The sequence below is a fragment of the Calliphora vicina genome, chromosome 4 (assembly GCF_958450345.1).
Source record: "Calliphora vicina chromosome 4, idCalVici1.1, whole genome shotgun sequence".
Lineage (NCBI taxonomy): Eukaryota > Metazoa > Arthropoda > Insecta > Diptera > Calliphoridae > Calliphora > Calliphora vicina.
Window position 1 is genome coordinate 5,024,645 of NC_088783.1, and position 21,503 is coordinate 5,046,147.

Below are 21,503 nucleotides of genomic sequence, written 5' to 3' on the forward strand. Positions count from 1 at the left end.
ATATCATTTCACTAAATCTTTTATTGGTTTTTTCCTTGTATCATTTCCATTGCATGTTAGTCAATATAATCAATCGGTGTTTAAGAGCAAAAACAGCCAGCTGAAACAGTTACTGTCTTAAATTTCCATATTTGTCTTAAATCATCTGGTAACCATGCCAAGGTTGGATCCTTTTGCATATTGTCCATTAGCGTGCGAAATGTCAAGACTTTAACTTTATATTCCAAAGGTCGACATACAGAACCACTCCAACATTTTGGTCCCAGATCATTGTGTGAATGTTCCGAATGGCAAACGGCATTAAGTAAATATCTGGGAAAATGTTGCTGGCCTAAATCCACTAAATCATTCTAAAAGAGATTTTGGTAAGTTTTCTAAGTTAATAAAATTATATACATTAGAAAGGTTCATATGTATGAAAAACACAAAGTATATATTACAATACATTCATCATTTTAGGTGTTTTTCTGAAACAATTAAGAGAGCTACATATATTCGGTTGTTCCGAACCTTCGGTTTTTAATAGTAACCGTACCGGCACAATAGCGGATATTTTGATGTATGAATCATATATGTATGTTAGTTATTTGGGGGCTGCGAAAAGTAGATTTCAACATAGATTTCAACGGACATGGCAATATCGACTCTGCTATCTAAAACGATCCGGAATATATATACTTTATGGGGTCGCAAATGAAAAATGTAGAAATTACAAACGGATTGACAAGTTTACATTTAAAAGTGATTTTAAAAGTTGAGTGTTATTTTAACCCCATGTGCTATTTATTTATTTTTGTGCTGTTATTATAAATACTAGACTTCATGTTGTATTTTTCTTAAGTTTCATCAAAATCGTTCCAAAAATAGCTATCTTTCCATGAGAAATTCCAAATATTGAAAAATTTGACCTTCACGATTTAAGGGTTAACGTTTTCCGATTTTAGTAAAACTTTCAGACTATATTTAAAATTACCTGGACTATAATAATCTGTATAGGTTTTACTTAAAATTCATAACAGTAAGGAAATAGAGCTCATTCGCCATAAAATGGCCAAATAATTGGTTTTTCTCGAAAATTTCAAAATTTAAATCGCAGGCACGGAAAAACTATAAGAGATATTTTCATAGTTTTTTCACATTTTTATTCCCTATTATATTCTCAATAAATCCCAATGAGATGATCAAAAAATTCTGAAATTTGTTTAACAAAATTTTTAAAAATTTGAAAATGGAGTTTTGAAACTGCCGTTAAAAAAAATTAAATTTTTTGGTCATACCTGCGAATTGGTTAACGGTATCCTACGAAGATAAAAACTTACATGCAAGTAAATATGGATATATTTTAAGTAAAAATTTGCTTTTATTTTAATATTTCTCAAAATATGTTTATTTTGTTCCTACATTTCTTGTTCTAGTGGTCAGATACACGTTAATGGCCTGGGGAATTTTTAATAACTTTAACATTTTTTAACCAATTTTTGTCTTTTATGTCCCATTAGAACGACAATTACGTATACATTTAAATTAAAGTGCAAAACTAATTTTTTAATTGCAACATTTTTACAAAAACTGAAAAAATTGCATTTTTTTCCCCTTGTAAATGCATCTTAAAACTTCAGATGGCTTGCGCGGCACGTCTTAACCCCAAACGTTTAACCTAACATTTTTCAGGATGATGTTTTTTACCAAACTGGGGGATGAGACTGGCAAAAATCCAACTTTTGTTTATTAAAGGCCACCCTATTGTACATACGCTGCCACTCATGGTGATGGGTATAAAAATATGTGAAAAATAGATATAGTCATGAGCGTTTACCTATATTCTAGAGTAGATCTTATATGAAGTTTGATTTCTTACATAAAATTTATTTCTGGAGAATTTGGTGCAGATACCTATATATTTTAGACCCAATAGAATGAATTGACTCAGAAAGTGTTTCCAAGGTGGTGTTGAACCAATAGTCACTCCTAAATTGGTTTTACTAACACTAGTTATATTCGAAGTCTGAATGAATTAAGATACGGTTGGCTAGTGAACCTATTTAATTGCTCGCAAATAATTGAATTTTTTTAAACAAATTAAAATATTATACAAAAACATACCCTTATTTTACAATCACATCCCCTGGGTGGTGGAGATCCGAGTGCTGACGCCAGGGAATTACCATTTCTTTTAGTCATCTCCTCTTTGGTGGTTTCCAAAATCAAATCATTGTAGAAATCTTTATAATTAGCAACAGGAAACATATTTAAATTTGCTGGTACTTTTTTCAATTCTTTAGAATTTATGGGTAGCGTAAACGGTTCCACATCGAAAACGTCATCAAGCTCTGGAACACTCTGATATGATTTAATGACATTCGTATTGAGTATTAAATCATCGTTGTTATCATATGCCAAATAGTTGGGTGGATTTTTTAATAAATTCACAAAGTGTTCATTACAATTACGAGCCATTAAATCGCGATCAAAATCCAAATCATTGCCACACGGCAAGTTAATTGATTTTTGGGTTTTTTCAAGACTTTTCAGTTTAAAATCTTCGTCAAGCTTTCCATTGTATGAATTCATGTTGACATCACTGATTGATTTATAGGGAGCCGCATACAATGAAGTGGATGATGATCTTAACAAACGATTGTCCATTAAACGATTACCACAGATAACACCGAATAAAACTGTTACCAATATGAAAGTGGTCTGAAATTATTTGAAACTGTTATTTTTTGTATTTCTAAAATTTGTAATTATATATTTATCACCTTAGGCATTATGACCAATGTGTCTTGCTGTGGTCACTTAAGAACAACTTCTGCTCTCAATATTAGATAAGGTTTTAGCTTTTATAGTTTTTCTTTCCTTATTCATGGGATAAGATAAAGAAAAATTTTCTATTGTTTTGAAATTTTAGCATCAAATTACTTATTGTTTGGTTTTAGTTATTATTATTAAGGTATTTTATTTTTAAAACATTCATCCTTTTATGTTATTCCATTATTATACAGCCGTTTGTCTATCCATTCATTTGTTACACCTGTATTATGAGTTTTAATGGGTTAAATAATTTTACGTCAAAATATTTAGCATTTCTTTGTATCAATGAATTTATTTTCGGCTAAGATATTTCTAATAATTAATACATACACTTACAGTACTGTGCAGGACATAAGTAACAAGAGTTGGATAAACATAAAATCTGTTTTTGTTTTAAATATTATAATTACCAAAAAGTTATTGAAGAATTAACAAAAACATAAACATTAAAATTCTTAATATTTCATTATTTCCAAAATCGTAGTGGCTAAAATTATTGTGTTCTTCGGAATTAGTGTCCATTTTTTTGACAACAATCATTGAGTTCTCTTATTTAAAGTCTTCAGTTCAATTCCCTCGATATTTTTTACATTGAAGAAACAATTTTATTTACACCAATTTAAAGACAATCGAAGTTGTCATAGAATCCAATCATTGTCTGAATTGGTGTTGAATACGACAAAAAAGGTACATTTATTTGTCTTATGAAATCCAATGAAATTTTTTGTTTAATCGATAAAGAGTTTAATTCTAGATCGAATATAAAACCGATAAATCTCTATTTCACAAGACCAATGTACCTTTTCTGTTGTTTTCAAAACCGATTCCGACTATGATTGGATTCTAATGACAACCCCGAATATCTTTGGCTTTAAAATGTAATCAAAAATGATGCTGTTTCAAAGGTATGGGCAATTATGTGGATATAATTTTAGAAAATTTTAATTTTCAAATCGCGAATGTGTTTCCGATGAAAAAGTCATTGATTTGAGGAACCCTTTGGAACCTAAATATGTTTGATAAATTTCATTAAAATCGAAAATGTCAAATCCGTCCGGTTTCTCCCATTTGGTAATTTTGTACACTTTTATACAATACACTTTCGTCTTAGTTTTTGTGAATAGAAAATGTGTTATTTCTTTTCATGTTTTTGTTAGTATGTACTTAAATATAGAATAATTTTTGTTGTAAATGGAATATTCTGAAAAATAAACCAACTTTTAGGTTTATCCCAATTTTGTTGCTAATGTTCTGTACAGTACTGCATGTACAAACATATGTGGGTGTGAAAGGACATGTTATTAATCCTTATGTCAAGAACATGTCATACAAATTAACCTTGAAAGTAAATTTTGTTGAAAAAAAAATATTTAAATTAACATGTAATAATTAGCGCTAGCATCGGCGGATGTTAAAATTATTTATTTGTTGTGGTATTGGTCTCTGGCTGGTATAAAGTATATGTATATAAGACTGGTCATAGGACGCTACCCTGGTGTATTCTGTCTTCAATCTATTCTGGTTTCTTCTGGTTATATAGGAATTTTGAATACAACAGTATTTAAAATGTAAATCTCAGCGTAGTTTGTAAATTATAACTTTTTGTCACACTTTAAGAAAGACCTGAGCAACTTGTATTAATAGTTTGTGCCCCGATAAACTAGATAATAGTTTGCTGGACTTTCAGTATAAGGGTTACGGGTTCGATTCCCATCAAAGACTTACATAAGGCTTCGTTAGTTTTCCTTTAAAGTATTTTCTATTGTGTTAGTAACATTATGTACCTGTTTGTAGAGAGTTTGTTTCGAAATACTAATTAATGAACGCTCCACAAGAATTGACAGCATTCTTTTAAGAAGAATCTTTTGGAAAACCTTTGTCAATGATGTTAACAAGGTAATTTGCATATATAAAAAGCTATGCTATTATGATTTTTCCTGGTTTAAATAACATTAGTACTTTTGTGACATCAAACTTGTTAGGTACAATTTCGAAATGAAGTGGCTAACTTATTATGTAAGTTTCTGTAAGATTTTTTTTGGCTAACAAATTCTAACACCTTGTGAAAAGTATGCTTTATACATTGAATTCCGAAAGTGTTTCGTTTCGAATCGAATTATGTACGTAATAAAACCTCAAATATCAGATTATGTACGTAATAAAACCTCAGATATCACAAATGTTCTAAATATATTTTTATCCACATGAAATCAATTCATATATGTATATTATATGTTATATGCAAACGAAAAGTTTTCTATTATATTTCGGTCTATAATTTGAATTCTGGAAAAAAAATTAACATGACCATTAAATTAAAATTTACTAGGTTTTCTATTCAAATATAGTAAATTTAAGCGATTTTATGCATTAAAGTTAAAGTTAAACAAACATAACTTTATGAAATGTGTTTAGAATTTTTTTCGCACAATAAGTTAGTAAAGTGCCTAATACAAAGATTTGTAAAAACTTAAAAACCTAAATAATAAACGATTTTAGTTCATGGATTAAAGCAAAAAACTATCTGTGATATATATTCAATTAATAAATCAAAAGTTTCAAAAATTATAAAAAAAAATTCGTGAGATAGGTCCTTTTGAAACTCAACATTTGAGAGGATGAACTCGGAAAACTACTCCAAGACAAGATAATTAAAAAAAAATCAAAAATTGCTAATTAGTTCTCGAACTGGTAGCAGCAGGAAAATGAGGCTGGTCTTTGTTGCTATCGCTCACGTGAAAATACCTCTTATTTCTAAAAAAAAAAGCAGTACTGCTTGTATAAAATTTACCAAAGAACATATAACGTTTAAATTTTAAACGGGTTGAGACTTGACCCCAAATACACAAATATGACAGTCTAGTTTGGCAGTGGAAACATTATGGGTCCAATTCATAGCATAAAAGAACACAGATCCATTATAAACGATATTATGTATCCATACGCTGAGGAAAATATGCCCATAGTTTCGAGATTCGAGACGCCAAATACAACTCTAGTGTTGTAATCGAGTGGGTACGTGCTTTGAAGTGGCCTGCCCATTCGCCAGATCTCAACCACATAGAAAACCTATGAGAAGTTATAGATCGCAAAATACGGACACAAAATTATACCACGAAGGACGCTTTCAGATGAGAAAGATAATGAAGGGAATCGCAAAATATTTCAAAGGAGACGTTTTATTCTTTAATTGGTTCAATACATCATCTTTGTGAAGCTGCAATAAAAACCAAAGGACAAGACATAATACTGAGTCACTAAAATCGCCATACAATTTTGGTAAAAATTAAACCTATGTAAGTTTCCATTGTTTTGTCATTACCATAACAATGTACGCTTTTAGTTAATTGAGTATTTTGAAAAGTTTCCATTGCATTGTCAACCACTGTATGTGGCTAGCAGATTAGGTCCGTTAAGAAAGACTACTTTCCAGATCCTGGTGGGTTACTCCCTAATTCGATTTGAAAGGAAATCTTTTCGAATTACAATGTATTTAGCACACATTTTCGAACATTTTCGTATTGGGATTGAGTTACGCAGTAACCGCCCAGGACGGATCTGGAACCAGTTATTTAATCAATGTGTTTTAACTAACATACCTTCTTAAATACGTTTATATATCGCACAACCAGTTCAAAAGTGACAAAACTCCGATAGTGTGCTGGACTATCAATCTGAGGGTTGCGGGTTAGATTCCTGCCAGAGACTCTGGGTGTATCTGTAGACAAGCAAAACGCTTCGCAGTTTGTGTTTGTTTAAAAAAAAATAATTGAAATATAATGAAAGACATTAGTGTTTGTTTTAGCAACAGTTAACAGCAACAGAATGCACTTATTTTTTTGTATAGATAAACAAGTGTATTGTGCATAGTTTAAGCTCAAAATTAATTTTGAGTTGTGCCACTTTTGAACTGGGTGTGCGATATGTAAGTAATTTTACCATCAATGGGTTTTGTTTGAAATTCTCATACTTGGAACTAGTTCCCAGAAGCAGCTAATGAAGTTTTATAACTTCTTTCATTTTTTACATTCATAACACCGTCCGACAAATAGAGAAACAATTCGTTAGACACGAACCGGATGATATACGTCGGAAACTATAAATTTAATGGAGAAAAACTTTGTTTTCAGTTTTTCATTTCAGTGTCCTTTTTTAAGGACTTCTAAGTTTCAAAGAAGTACATTTTTCAAAAAATATTTAAAAATACTCCTGCTATTCCAACAATGACAAATTGTATGTCAAAAGAACAAGAAGAGTTGTAAAATATTTTGTATTATCTTTATTTTATCCTATAAGGATCAAAAGATGTCAAAAATGTCCTTTAAAATGTTTATCCTTTAAGATTGCCAACAAATTCCTTTTAAAAATATAGTGCGTTAAAGACCCAAATATTCTATACTAAATGTCAAAATTTCATCCTTTATATACATATATAAAGGTCAAATTAAAATATAAAAAAAAAAATTATTAGTATACAAAAAAGTGCATGTTTATAAACTACATCACCATAGTGGGGGAGGTATAATGGGTTAGGGCTGTTGTTTGCAACATACAAAAATATTGTCCCAACACCCACCTTAAAGTATACCAATCTGCTTTCTGAGTCGACTAAGCGATGTCCGTCCATCCATGTAAACCTTGTAATCAAACTATAGGTTGCAGGTTTTAAGATAATTCGACAAAATTTGGCACGAACCTTTATATTGCCCCAAGGACAAAGGCTTTTGAATTTGGTTCTCAGGATCACTTTCTGAGTCGCCTAAGCGATGTCCGTCCATCCATGTAAACCTTGTAATCAAACTATAGGTCGCAGGTTTTAAGATAATTCGACAAAATTAGGCACGAACATTTATATTGCCCCAAGGACAAAGGCTTTTGAATTTGGTTAGAATCAGCCCATTATTTATCCAAGCCCCCATACAATTGGCCTATTTGAAAATAGTTAAGCTCTCATAAATATCTTAATTATAAACATATTCAAATCAAATTCAGCACAATTAAGTTTTATTTAAGCCGAACTCTCACGACCAAATTTCGTGACGATCGGTCAACAATATTCCATAGCTCCCATATAAGCAACATTCTCGAAAATGTCATTAATATACATAAATCTCTGAAATATTTCAGTATCCAAACAAAATTCAACACAAATATGTTTCATATATTCGCAATTCATCCCACCAAATTTTGTGACGATTGGTCCATAATTATTCATAGCTCCCATATAAGGCCCACTACCGAAAATGTGTGCATTCAAATAAGATTCAACACAAATAAGTTTCATAGCAAAAGAAAACTCTTTATAATCATATACCCTGTGTAGGGTATCATAAGGTCGGGCTTGCCCGACTATACCATTTTACTTGTTTATTAAAAAGTCTTCTTCGTTGCTTTTCACAACGGATTTTGTTATATTTTTTCGAACGAAATATTAAAATAAAATCAAATAATTAAAATTTTAAATATTTTTTAACACTTAAGTAGTTAAGATAGAAGGATGAAATGTTGGCATGTGGTATTCAATATTTGGATCTTTAACTCACATTTTTGTTTTATAAAAAAAAATTATTGGAAATCTAAAAGGATATTCAAGGATAAAAATTTGAAAGACATTTTTGTCATATTTTGATCCTTCCAGGATAAAATAAAAATAATACGAAATATTTTACAACTCTTCTTGATCATTTGACATAGTAGGATGATCAGAAGTATTTTAAAACATTTTTGTTTATAAATTTAAAAATTGATTATGAATAAAGGGGTAAGTTTTTTTATATGTTCCATGAATTTTATTCGGAACAAATTTGTGTTCTATAGAACTGGAATAAAACCAATGTGAAATTAGTTCCCAAAATAGTAGGAGCTCGATTTGTGCAACCGGATGGAAATAAGTGTTGTTGCAATAACAAAATTGTAGCATTGACCAACCATTAAATATTCCATATAATCCGTTAATTTCTTATACAAAGTAAGTCAAAATTGGAAAAATAATAAATAAAAATATGTAGCTATTGACAAAAGCAAAAAATTATACATAAACTAAATGCTTCCAATTCATGTACAATATTTTAGAAAATTTATTTTTTATTTTAAATTTATAAAGCCTGTAATGTTGCAAAAATTGGTGTTGCGATAATAGGTTCCTACAAAATCTGTAGACTAACTCAAGATTCGCAATAATGTTCCACAGATCAGGTTCTGGAAGTGGTTGGGATATAACTAGTTCTATGGAAGTTATCAAAGAATCAGAAGTGTTTCTGGTTACAGTCGATTTCTAAACATTTTCCTGGGCAATGCCAAACTTTTATAAACAAAACCAAATAAAAATTGTAACTATTTCTTTAAATACATAATTTACTAAATTACTTAACTTTTTAAAAATATGTACATATTTCTTTAAAAACAACAACAACAACAATTTAAAAATACATTTTCCCACAATGAGGGTTGTCGAACATAATGATACACATATAAAATAAAATTGAAAAGAATTAAACAAAATACAAAAATAACAAAATAGACATTTATAAACCATAGAATAGTAAAACAATTCCTAAGGCTTCTTCTAGTCTAATGTTCACGAAAGTTAAAAAATACAACAAAAAAAAAACATAAAAAAAGAAATCCACGACTTTTAAAGAAACTAAACTATTCCCTAATTTAGTCTGGTCGGTGCTGTTGGCGGTGCAATATAGAATTAAATATTAAAAAAAATAAAACAAATATTAATTTAAAATATATTGAAAACAAAAAATACATAACCAAAGCTTTAACCATTTAGAAATAGTGTCTTAAACAAAATAATGGTGCTAAATAAAATATTTTAAAAATATTCAAATAAAAATCATAAAAAAAAAATCGAAATTTATTATACGACTATAAAAAACAAAAGAAGAAAAAATCAATTTGAAGAAAAATATATGTATAATAACGATTATTTTATATTCACTGATATAGTCCCCTCTAAACCTCAAAGTGAAACCTTAGAAATGTTTTTGGAAAAATGAAACTGAAAATAAACTGAGGCAATAATAAAAAAGAAAAACAAAAAGATAGAAAAATAGAAAAATAAAAATGTTTAAAAAATATTTTAAACAAAAAAAGAATGGAGCTGCACACGTACTAAACACATACATACATATATAAGAAAAAATCTAAACACACACACACACATACGCAATAAATTTTTAAATTAAAAATTATTGTTTAAATACTAAATATTATTAGATAGTTTATTTTATTTTATATTAAATCACATTATATTCATCATTCAAATAAAATAAGGGAAATATATATTCGATTTTGAATGGAAAAAGGCACAACTATGAAAAGGAAGCAAAGACGTTACAGGTAATTTTAATAAAACAAATTTACTGTTTCATTCAAAACAATCATCCATCCTCTCTACATCAACCTTTTTTTAATTGTAGGACAGCATTGTTTAAAAAATACTACATATTTGAAATAAGTCTGATATTTAAAATCCTTAAACATACCTTACGATACCTGAAGGTATGAAAAATTTAAAAATTGTAGTTACGTTGTTTTGTATTTAAATAATGACATGTATTTTCAACACAGTGGTGTGTTTTGGCCCTGCAACAACTGGAGCAATTGTCATTAGTATGTTCCCTTTGTATATTGTATAAATTTTCAAATGGGCGACTGTTTGTCTAACTGCCGGTCAGTCTAACCTTGCACGAGTACAATAAACATATCACGTAATTTTCTTGTCACTATGGTCAATTCAATTTTCCCACGTGATTCAGTTCTACTCATAACGTTTTTATCGAATTTCGAGGAGTACTTATGAGATTAGTGTTACAGTTGGTATAAAAGTTCCGAATTTTGACAGTTGATAGCGGTCATATTGTTGAGCCTACATCTATCGAATTAGCTGTCATTCAGATTGTTTTGCCAAATCAAATTGTTTTATCAAAATGGCTGTTCTGTTCGGGCAACGTTCCAAGCACTTCGCCCATTTTATGGTGAGGCCAATTTCTGTATGAATGAGTACATCAACAAACAACATTATCGAATTTGGGACGATATCAATCCACATGAGAAACAAGAACGTCCAATGCATCCAGTTTGCTGTGGACTTTGGGCTGGCGATTTCATCGGTCCATATTTCTTAGGTCGATGATTACCAACTTCTTTCGGCCTGAATTGGATGATGTGGACACCAACGACATGTGGTTTCAACAGGATGGCGCTACGTGTCACATTGGAAGCAATGGTCAACTCACGTCGAGATGTTGTGAACTGAGATCGTGAGGTTTGACATTTTTAGACTTTTTCTTATGGGGTTTTCCTAAGTCGGAGTTCTATGCAAATAGGCACTCAAGCCAAAATAACCCATGTCACGAGGTTATCTTCTATACATAATGGCATCGATAGGACTTTCAAACGATTAAAACATTTCGATGGTATCTCACACACACTTTGATTTTTTTTTTAAATTTAAAGTTAGGAAGCACATAATGAAAGACCCTTTATATTTCTCGGTTTCCGAAAATTTCTAATGCACTATTTTTACTTCCCTTAGATTTACAAATCTATTAATTTGAATCTACTTGTCAGAAGTAGGGAAAAATCTCTACAAGTAGATATTATTTTCATCAAAATATGATAACAATAACAATTTTGTAACAGATTTATGCGTAATTAAGTGATTTTAGGAAGTGAGCTTTATATGGGGACTATTGTCAAATATGGACCGATCCAAGCCAAATTTCGTTTTGTGATTACTTTTTACATGGAATTTATTCTTGCTGAATTTTGTATGGATATTGTAATTCTATGTAGCATAGGGCCATATTCCGGGAAGATATTTGTATGAAGGCTAGGATATACATATGTATCATGGATCAAATATTACTATTTACAATAGAGCTTATCCTTTTATCATAGGATATATGTATATTGTAAGACTTTTATTGGTGGTTGTCTCACATTGCGGTCCACAAGCCTGGTTCTATTTGACCGATTTTTCAAATTTTCAATACCAAACAAAGAATATTTGAAGAAAATTGTATCCCCCTATGTCCTTTCCTCGTGGCTCAATCGTGGCTTCAAAAGACGGTCGGACATAGCTATTTCTTCTTAGAATATATCGTCACCTGAAATGCAAAAGGGTGTAACAACCAAAAAATTACAAAAAATTGAATTTTTAATGGATATTGGTACAGCGCATCAAAGCACGCGTCTTCACAAATTTTTAGCCTTCTATTTTTAAAAATAATGACTTTATTGAAGAAAGAAAATCATATTTGTAACCACAACACTTTAAATTTTATTATGTTTTTTGTCTCTCTTGTAAAATTTAAAAAAGTGTTGATAGGCCCTTTTGCATTTTAAGTGACAATATATACATTATATGCCCAGAATATATGTATATACTTTTTTGGTCTACGATTTTTTAATTCCGGAACCATATGAAAGGTTTGTTTAGGATGTCTATAGCTGGACCATTTTTTTAGTTTTTTGAAAATCTATATATTTTCTCCCAAAACAACTCATATAATATGAGGAATCATTTGAAATCATATCATATCCCGCGGATGACAACGCTTTATTTCTCCTGTCCATTACATCTCTCCAGCTCACGAAATCGTTTGAGTATTAATGGTAATTTAGTTGTCTAACTAATAAATAATTCGAGTTTATTCGGTCCTAAAGTAAGGCCTATATTTTTAAATTTTCAAATGCCTATAACTCGGAAATTATAAGAGATAAGACCTAGACACCCGCATTCCAAAACAAGTAAGAAAGTATTGTCGTATATAATACCCTACACCAAGTAAATGAGCAAATACATTTTTATTTTTTAAATATCAATAATTTATATTCGTGAGTGATTTTCGGAAGTGGGCCTTATATGGCAGCTATGACCAATTATGGAGGGATCACCATAAAATTAGGTCGTGTGATTTATGTCTATATGAAAGTTATTTATGGTGAATTTTGGGTTTATACCAACATTTTTAAGAGATTTATGTACATAAAAGTGATTTTTGGAAGCGGGTCTATATGGGAGCTATGACTAATTATGGACCGATCGTAACAAAATTTGGTGACATGAATTTCGTATATATAAAACTTATTTGGAGCGAAATTTGTGGAGATACATATATAAATAAATTAAGCATTTATGACCGATAAAGTCCAATTTCGGGAGGACATTTGTATGGGGGCTAAGTGAAATAATGGACGAAAAAATAATATGTACCAAATTTTATCGAAATATCTAGCATGTCTAAGCCAACCAGCCAGACGGACGGACGGACATCGTTTAATCGATTCAGAAAGTGATTCCAAGTCGATCGGTATACTTTAAGGTGGGTGTTAGACCAATATTTTTTGGCGTTACAAACATCTGCACAAACGCATTATACCCCCCCCACTATGGTGGTGTAGGGTATAAATATAAAAATATTTGAAATCGGAAGGGTAAACAAAATTGCACGTGTTTAACCATGTAACATTAGGGATATAGCTATTGACAGTTTTTGCAAATATGCAAATGGCATAGCTAGAGATGCCAAACGGGGAATCCCGTTCCCGAAAATTCCGGGATTTTCAGGATTTCTTAAACCCCGAAGACCGGGATTTTTTAATTTTAAATCCCGGGATTTTCAAAATCCCGTTTTTCATAAATAAATAGGGGAAATTGTAATTTTTGTGTGCCTATTTTATGCATTTTGACATTCTACATGCCCGAATATCGTAAAGTGATGTTCAGCAAAGTTGTTAAGCTCAACTCCTGCTACAACATAGTTAATAAAGGAAAGCGGTATTTTTGGTTTTCCTAGAGTGTTGTTCTGGAAAATCAAGTCTTCACATTTTTTTGTAAGTTATCTAACAAAAATCAATTTAAAAAACCCAAATATCAATAACGAAACCAAGTTATAATGTAGATTGGCAACTTGCAAAATAAATAGATCACTTTATTTCTGAAGGAACAAGAGGAAAATACTTGCAGATTTCTTATAAGTATTTGCAAACGGTTTTGCCAATATGAAAGATGTTTTTCGGCAGCAGCATATGTCGAAAACAAAATTCGTTCCAGAATGGCAGACGAAACCATAGATGCAATAGTATGATTTTTAGTATCTAATAAAAATTAATTGCTAAATAAAAAAATTACTTTCAATTGTAAAGACATAATTATGTACGTTTCTTTCTTATAATTTTCGGGATTTTAGATTTCCCGAAAATCCGGGTCGGGATTTCGGGATTCTTTACCAAATCCCGATTAAAAAATCAGTCCCGATTAGCATCACTAGGCATAGCATAGTCGAATGCATTAAAAAATATGAAAAACCACGGTATTATTTTTTCGCGGTTGTTAAAAAAGTTCACGCACCAAACACAATAAAGTTTTTCATTAAATATTTTCAATTATTTTGAAATACAACATATTTTATTTTAATAATAACTCAGGACATACTTCAAAAGATAATTTTTAAATAAGGAAAATATCCCCCACACTTGCAAAAAAAAATATAAAATTATTTATATAATTTTTCAAAAGAAAAAAAAAAATTTGGTTTGATTCCAAATGACCTACGTGATCACGTGGTGGTACGCCAAAAATTTCTCCAAAATTAAAAAAAAATAATATAAACAAAAATGTTAAAGTCCTTTAAAATGGTCAATCGATCAGTATATGAAAAACTGAGTATTTAGTAGAGCTTGTACTTTCACAAGTAAATATGTGGTGTGGTTCACGTAAATAAAATCAATATGTTAGTGTTTTCTTTATTCGAATTTAAGTTATTTGATGTGTAAATCGTTATTCTTTTAAAGAAAGAACAAATGAACGACCATATTAAATACACAAACAAAAATATATATAAATATGTATATTAGGGCGGGTCGATTTTTTTCACGAAAAATCGTATAGCAGAAACGCATTCTACGGAAAATTCTAAGAAATTTTCCCCAAGAAACCATAGGCCTAAAATCAAATCTTATCTTGCGCATTTCGTCTTTTATCCAATGATATTTCAATACATATTTTTTTTAATAGTTTTTTTATTGTATAAAAGACAAAATGCGCCAGATAGGATTTGATTTTAGACCTATGGTTTCTTGAGAAAATATTCTTAGAATTTTCCGTATATTGCGTTTATGCTATACTATTTTTTACTTTTTGATCGTCCATACAAATCGACCCGGCCTAATATATATAGTAATATGGCATGCAGAAAAGTCAATTTTTAAATATTTTAAATGAAAATTTTCTGAATATTTATTACTTCAATTTCCATTTTATTAAATTGTAATGACTTTGTTGTGGCGGTATTTAGTTTCATCTAGGACATTTTGTCTTAGTCACCCTTATTTGTAGTTGCAACACTTTGCGTTTCAGTTGACAATATGTAGGTACTATGTAAGTATTTTATATTACCTTTCGGACATGTTTAAGTATGCTAGCTTGAAGAAATAAATACCTCGACACATGCCAGGTGGTAAATGCAATGTTATAGTAGAAAAAATAAAATTGTTACCGGATATTTTTTTTAGCATTAGTAACGTTTCATGAAATTTTCCTCACATTTATATGTGTGAATTGTTTCAAGTTCTTTTTTTTCTCATTTTCCACCAATACTATAGATAATATCAAAACATTGTTTGTTTTCCTCTTTTATTTACTTTTATTATTTTCTCTTCTTTTGCAATATTTCCAATATTACTTAGAACGACTTTTAATACAATACAATTGCAAGAATTGGAAAGAGCTTTTCAACGTACTCACTATCCCGATGTATTTTTCCGTGAGGAATTGGCTGTGCGCATAGATTTAACTGAGGCTCGAGTTCAAGTATGGTTTCAAAATCGTCGTGCTAAATGGCGTAAACAAGAAAAAGTTGGTCTGAAAGATGGGGACGATATACAATCCTATGATGGTAGTGTGATGGCACATCTGGATCAACCTTTAGGTAGGTTATGGAAAATTGTTTGTCATTTATTTGAGTTAAGTTTTAGTCGTAGCGCCATCAAAATATCTCATGTGTAAATTAAAAAAACAAACTAAACAGTTCCAATGAATTTTAATGATAAATAACTTTATATTTAGGTACAACATTGTTACCTGATACTCCACCACAATCATCGAATTCTTTAGACAATGAAAGTAAAACACCCTTCAGTCATGACAATGGCAGTGGTGGAGAAAGAGCAGATGAATGTATTGTAGGAGATGGTGGGGGGGTTACAACACCTTCACGCATGTCCCCTAATATTTTTCTTAATCTAAATATCGATCATATGGGTCTAGAACGCGGTGGCAGTTTGTCAATGGAATGGTCAACATATCCTCCATCTACACTGGCCAATAATAGTTTGGTCTCAATGCCTTCGACATCAACTAAATCACCAACACTTTCATTTCAATCGCTACCACCTACCTCTTCATCATCAATGATGAAAACTCAAGACAATCTAATTCTACAACAGCACCAACATCTTCATCATCATCCTCAGCAGCAGCAACAACATTGCGATAACAGCCATGCACAGAGTCTGATCAGTGATAATTGCTTCAATGGCTCATTGGATTTAATAGATAACAACACCTCCAACTCAACATATGATGAAATGAAATTCTTAAATGTTGATCAGTACACCATTGAACAACTAAAGGCCGAGTGTATTTTAAATATGGATCAAGCATTATCTCTGGACGATCCGGACAAGTCTCAACAAATGAATTTACAAAATTCCCTAACACAAACGCTGTCATTTGAAAATTTACAACAGCCATTAAATCAAGTCTCCTCCCACAGTCATCATTCCCTGTTTCAGCAGGATCAAACCCAGGAAAGTGATCAATTTATGCTGTCAAACAATTGTCATCACCAACATCATCCAAACATGAATACATCTCACATACAACTGCAAAATATGCAACAATTAAATAACGATTCACTACACCAGCATCTACACTCGTTAAGTATGGATTTGCCTGTGTTCGGTTTGACGGGCATGGGTTCAAAATCACCACCTCTGCTGGTGCTAGATAAACCGTTGTCATTAAACATCGGTGTGGATGGTATTAGTGATTTGGTAGATGACAAATATTAAGTTAAAAACTGTTAAGCAATTATTGTATTGTGTGTATGTATTTGTTTTAAGTTACAAATATTCTAATATATCTACTCCATTTTCAATTGCAATGAACTTTAGAAATTCAAAACTATTTCAATCGGTTTTTTTTTTAGCTTTCTCTGATTCTGTTAATAACCAAAAACAAGTTAATCTGACCTTACACACATTTCATTCTGAATGGATTCGTTTCCATCGTTACTTTTTCAATCGGTTTAGTTTCAGCTTCTTCAGATTCCGTATGCATTATGCACATGAAACCAGTGGCCGAATTACAGAACTCTATTAGTATTTATTTTTTTTAACCTGACTTTAAGCCACAATCGTTCTACTTAAATTTGGGAAAGAAATGTATTGAACAATTTAGAAAAATAAATTAAATTTGAATAATCATCAATTCCATTTACAGAATTACACAGAAGAATTGTGTAATTCGATCCGGAAGATAACCTATCGGTCATGTTGTTGAAGCTACATCTGTCGAATTGGCTGTCATTTATTCAGTTTATTTTGCCAAATCATCATTGGACGGTGAGGCACATTTCTGGATGAATGGATAGGTCAACAAACAAAATTGTGATGTGAACTGGCCACCGGGATCGCGCGATTTGTCCCCGTTAGATTTTTTTGTGGGGGTTTCTTAAGTAATAGTTCTATGCGAATACGCCACAAACCACAGTGACCCTCAAAGTCAACCAAACCCATGCCGTGGGTCAAATTCAGCCTGATTTATGTGCCAGAGTCATGGAAGATTGGACATTTGGGATGCGCGTCACTTAGGTATTCTACAAAACGAATCCACATGATTTACTTGGTTTATTTGCGAGAAAACAAACTTGATTTTGTTATAAAGTTCAGAATACGGAGTTTAGAAAAATATTTAAATCTAGCTGTCAAATACAATTGGTGATTTAAGAAGTTCGACTAAAAATGTCTAAAATTGAATTGAAAATGGTGTAGTAAAAGGTTGTGTAAGGATGTTCTTTCATTATATATTTCCCGCTTATTTTTATTTACATACGTATGTATTTATAAAACTTATCCTCTAGTAAAATTTTGTAAATTTATTTAAATTTATTAGTTTAATTAGTATGTTAAATATGCATACATACATACATATGTATTTTTATTTTAATGACAAACAAATATAAAATTAAACATTAGTTATAATTTATTTGCACTAAAATATTAGTTTAAGAACATAAATGTGTCATAAACATACATAAATAAATAAATAAATATTTACATATGTATGAATATTGTTTAACGAAAAAAACAAATCTAACAATAAAATACAGATTTTTAAAACAATCTAAAACGAAATGGTTAAAATATGTAGACAAAAGTAATTCTTATCCCAAATAAAAGGTGTAGTATAACCTCACAACGACGACATGTTTGTATTTATTCTATATTAACTTTACATTATAATTGAGTTTAAATGCTACTGTACAATTATAATAAGTACTTACCTTTGTTTTGTGCAATGTTACTTTTAAGGATATCAGCTTTTAAAAATTCAATTAATAATTGAATACTTTTGCATATTTAATATGTTTCAGACATGACCTAATTTTATACGAAAAAGTATAGTAGTTACTACATTTGCAATTAAACATTATAACGAGTAGTTGCCACGATGAAATGTTTCTTTGCATTTTTCGCATGGAATGTTCTCATGTTTTATGTTGCCAATGCAACTAATTATTGTCATGAGATTTTAGAAGACAAACATGTAAAAAGAATCACTTGGTCATATCTAAGACAGTGTCTTACAATAATCAGTGGAGAGGACATTTCAAAGGATATTGGAGAGAATATATGGCGTTTAATGAAAATTGTAAGTAAATACCAGTAAAAATACTTATTTAATCTTTGAATAAAAGATGTAATATTTCATTACATCGTGCAGGCTTTTGATTCATTTGATAACATACCGGCTGAATCATACAAATATATGGGTTATTCTTTAACGTATATACCTAGCAAAGAATTGCGAAATATAAGCATGGAAAATGTGGATATTGTAGAAGCATTTGGTGCCATACGTTCCTCGAATATTAAACAACATCAAGATGGGTTTAAGCCGGAACAATTGACAATTCTGGCACAAAAAGTACGTGATGAATGGTTAGGAAAAAATCCACTCACCTACTCTGAATACGATCTCAGGGCCATGGGAGAAATACTCTGCTATTTAAATGTAACCGATATTGAAAATATACACGCTGATGCATTTAAGTACATAATTGTATATGATATCGATACCTCCATTAAAAAACATCCTAACGGTTCTAACAATTATTCTAAGGCATTGTTAACCCTTTTATATCTGGGGTCAAAATTGGCCAAGACACTATTGAACATATCAAATAGATGACATTTATTTGTTAAGATATAGGAATATGTAAAAAATGTACATATTTCTAAAATGTTAGACAGACATTTTAACATGATAATTTCACTAAATATTTAAAAAAAATATATCTACAAATCCGTAATATAACTTTTGATTCGATTGTCTTATTAATGGAAAATTAATATCAAGATTTAGAATGGAGATATCGATTTAATGCTACATATTACAATAACAACAACAAAATCAATTTAAAACAAATATGTATGTCTGTATACTTAAACATTTATTAAAGGGAAGCTGCTGAATGGATTGGCACGATAGAAAAGTGTCCACAAACTCATTTACAAGCATTAGCAAATCTAGCTAAATGACCTGAAGCATTCGGAGAACCCCAAAGATGGTCGAAATTAGAAGTTTGTACACAGCCTAAAGCAAAGTTTCGAAAGAATTAATTCTTAATTAAATTTTTAAAATCAAATTAAATTTATCCTCTTACCATTCAGCATGATTAATTATTTCCCTTAATTCCTTATTGAATTCATTCCTTCTTGAATCATTCACGATTTTTTAATTCAAATCCATTGCAATACAGCTTAATAAAATATATTGAATGATTCAAATATTCTTCAATTCAAATCTATTACAAATAGGATAAAATCAAAGTTTTTCAACACATTTTGTAAATGATTACAAACAAAACAAATTGAATAATAAAATAGATTTAATTCAATTTGTTATAGATTTGAATTCACATAAATTGAGTCATTTATTATTATTTATTATGAATCTATTTAAATAAAGGACTTTGAATGAAGCTAATGAATTACATTTTGGGAATAGATTTGTGGAATGAATGGCTGACATTTTTTAATACCGAATTAAAATTTTAGTGAATTAAGCTCAAATTGAATTAATAATTCGAAACTATGGTCCAATGTTATTATTTTATAAAATTACTCTCTACTGATTTCATGTTTTCTTTTTAGGTCACCATAGTAGGTAACATCATAAATGGTTTAACTTCGTCGGAAATCAATTCAATAGCTCGGGACAAACTACAGTTGAATACATTTTATAAAATGTCAAATTTAAAGCAACCAACAGCAAATAAAACTGATAATGATAGAAAATCCACGACACCAGCCGATATTTCAAAACCATTATTCGAAATAAATGCAAATAATAGCGAACATTAAATAAATACGCACATCTCATGAATATTTTTTTATTAATATATGAAATTAAAGATTATATTTTCAATAAATTTAATGCAAATTTACAAAAAAAGAAAAATCTTAACAAAAGTACAAACAATTAATGAACAGTATCGAATTTTAAACAATTACAATTACCCTTCCCAATTAGTTTTGTTATATATTTATATTTATATGTGTATGTACGTTTAAAAAACTTATTTTATAAATAAATTTTCAAATTGTATTTGTTTAAAACGGTCAAATTTACTAAAGCTGCATAAATGTTATGATGACGAAGAAAGTAAATGGAACCATCATCATTTGTTGCTAAAGCTGACTGACAATATTTGAAATTTAGCAGCAATAAATTTTGTTTGTTGTTTATAAAAACATGAATAACACTTAAACGAGAAAAAGTAATAAAAAGTAAAAGTAAAAGATAAAAAAAATATTAACTTATTATAGGGAATAAATCTATGAAGAGGGTAATAAACTATTACGTGAACTTGGACGTTCAATGGTCATTGTTTGTTGTGGTACTTGGCTATCGGGGCTAATGCCTAGGCCGGAATAGATCTCTTTCATTACAAACAATATTGTATCCTCAGAATCCCTGAAAAATATACAAAACTATGAAATTTAAGGGAATACAAGTAGAACTTCTTAACTTACCAATAACACACATGACTGCTTAATGCAAATATATATTCATTAATGAATTCCAATGGTGCTTCTTGCAATACATAATCCACACGTTTGGAATCGTTTAGTTTGCCCAATGGCAAATCTAATTCTACCACCTCTTCTGACATAGCTGTAGATACAGAATCGGTTCTTTGTCTGGTAGTAGTTCCATTTTGGGATTCGATTTCCGATGTCAATTTGGCATGAGAGTTTTGATTGTTATTTTGTTGTTCTAATGCCATTTGCATTTGAATTACCTGTGAAAATAAAAGATTGCGAATTTTAGAGGGAAAATAGATTATAATTTAAATCAAGGCAAATAATAGTTTGACATTGTA

The 21,503-nt window shown here is 30.2% G+C and overlaps 2 protein-coding genes and 1 pseudogene across 4 annotated transcripts in view; 2 read left to right on the plus strand and 1 right to left on the minus strand.

Annotated features, from left to right (window-relative positions):
- Positions 1–80: 80 nt before the first annotated feature.
- On the plus strand, positions 81–17,105 carry LOC135957178 (PH domain-containing protein DDB_G0275795-like). Its single transcript, XM_065507867.1, has 3 exons — positions 81–365; positions 15,520–15,761; positions 15,899–17,105. The coding sequence occupies exons 2-3, from the start codon at positions 15,737–15,739 to the stop codon at positions 16,903–16,905; spliced, it is 1,032 nt and encodes a 343-aa protein (XP_065363939.1). The 5' UTR covers positions 81–365; positions 15,520–15,736; the 3' UTR covers positions 16,906–17,105.
- A 1,499-nt stretch (positions 17,106–18,604) lies between these two features.
- LOC135956714 (uncharacterized) lies at positions 18,605–20,481 on the plus strand (annotated as a pseudogene).
- Positions 20,482–20,612: 131 nt separating this feature from the next.
- Positions 20,613–21,503, minus strand: part of PAPLA1 (Phosphatidic Acid Phospholipase A1) — a 76,506-nt gene continuing 75,615 nt past the window's right edge. For all 3 annotated transcript variants that reach the window (XM_065507314.1, XM_065507315.1, XM_065507312.1), the window contains 2 exons: positions 21,154–21,422; positions 20,613–21,094 (listed from right to left, as the gene is read on the minus strand). In XM_065507314.1, the coding sequence (XP_065363386.1) occupies positions 20,956–21,094; positions 21,154–21,422 (408 nt within the window). In that variant the 3' untranslated portion in view covers positions 20,613–20,955. The remainder of the gene's footprint in view (positions 21,095–21,153; positions 21,423–21,503) is intronic.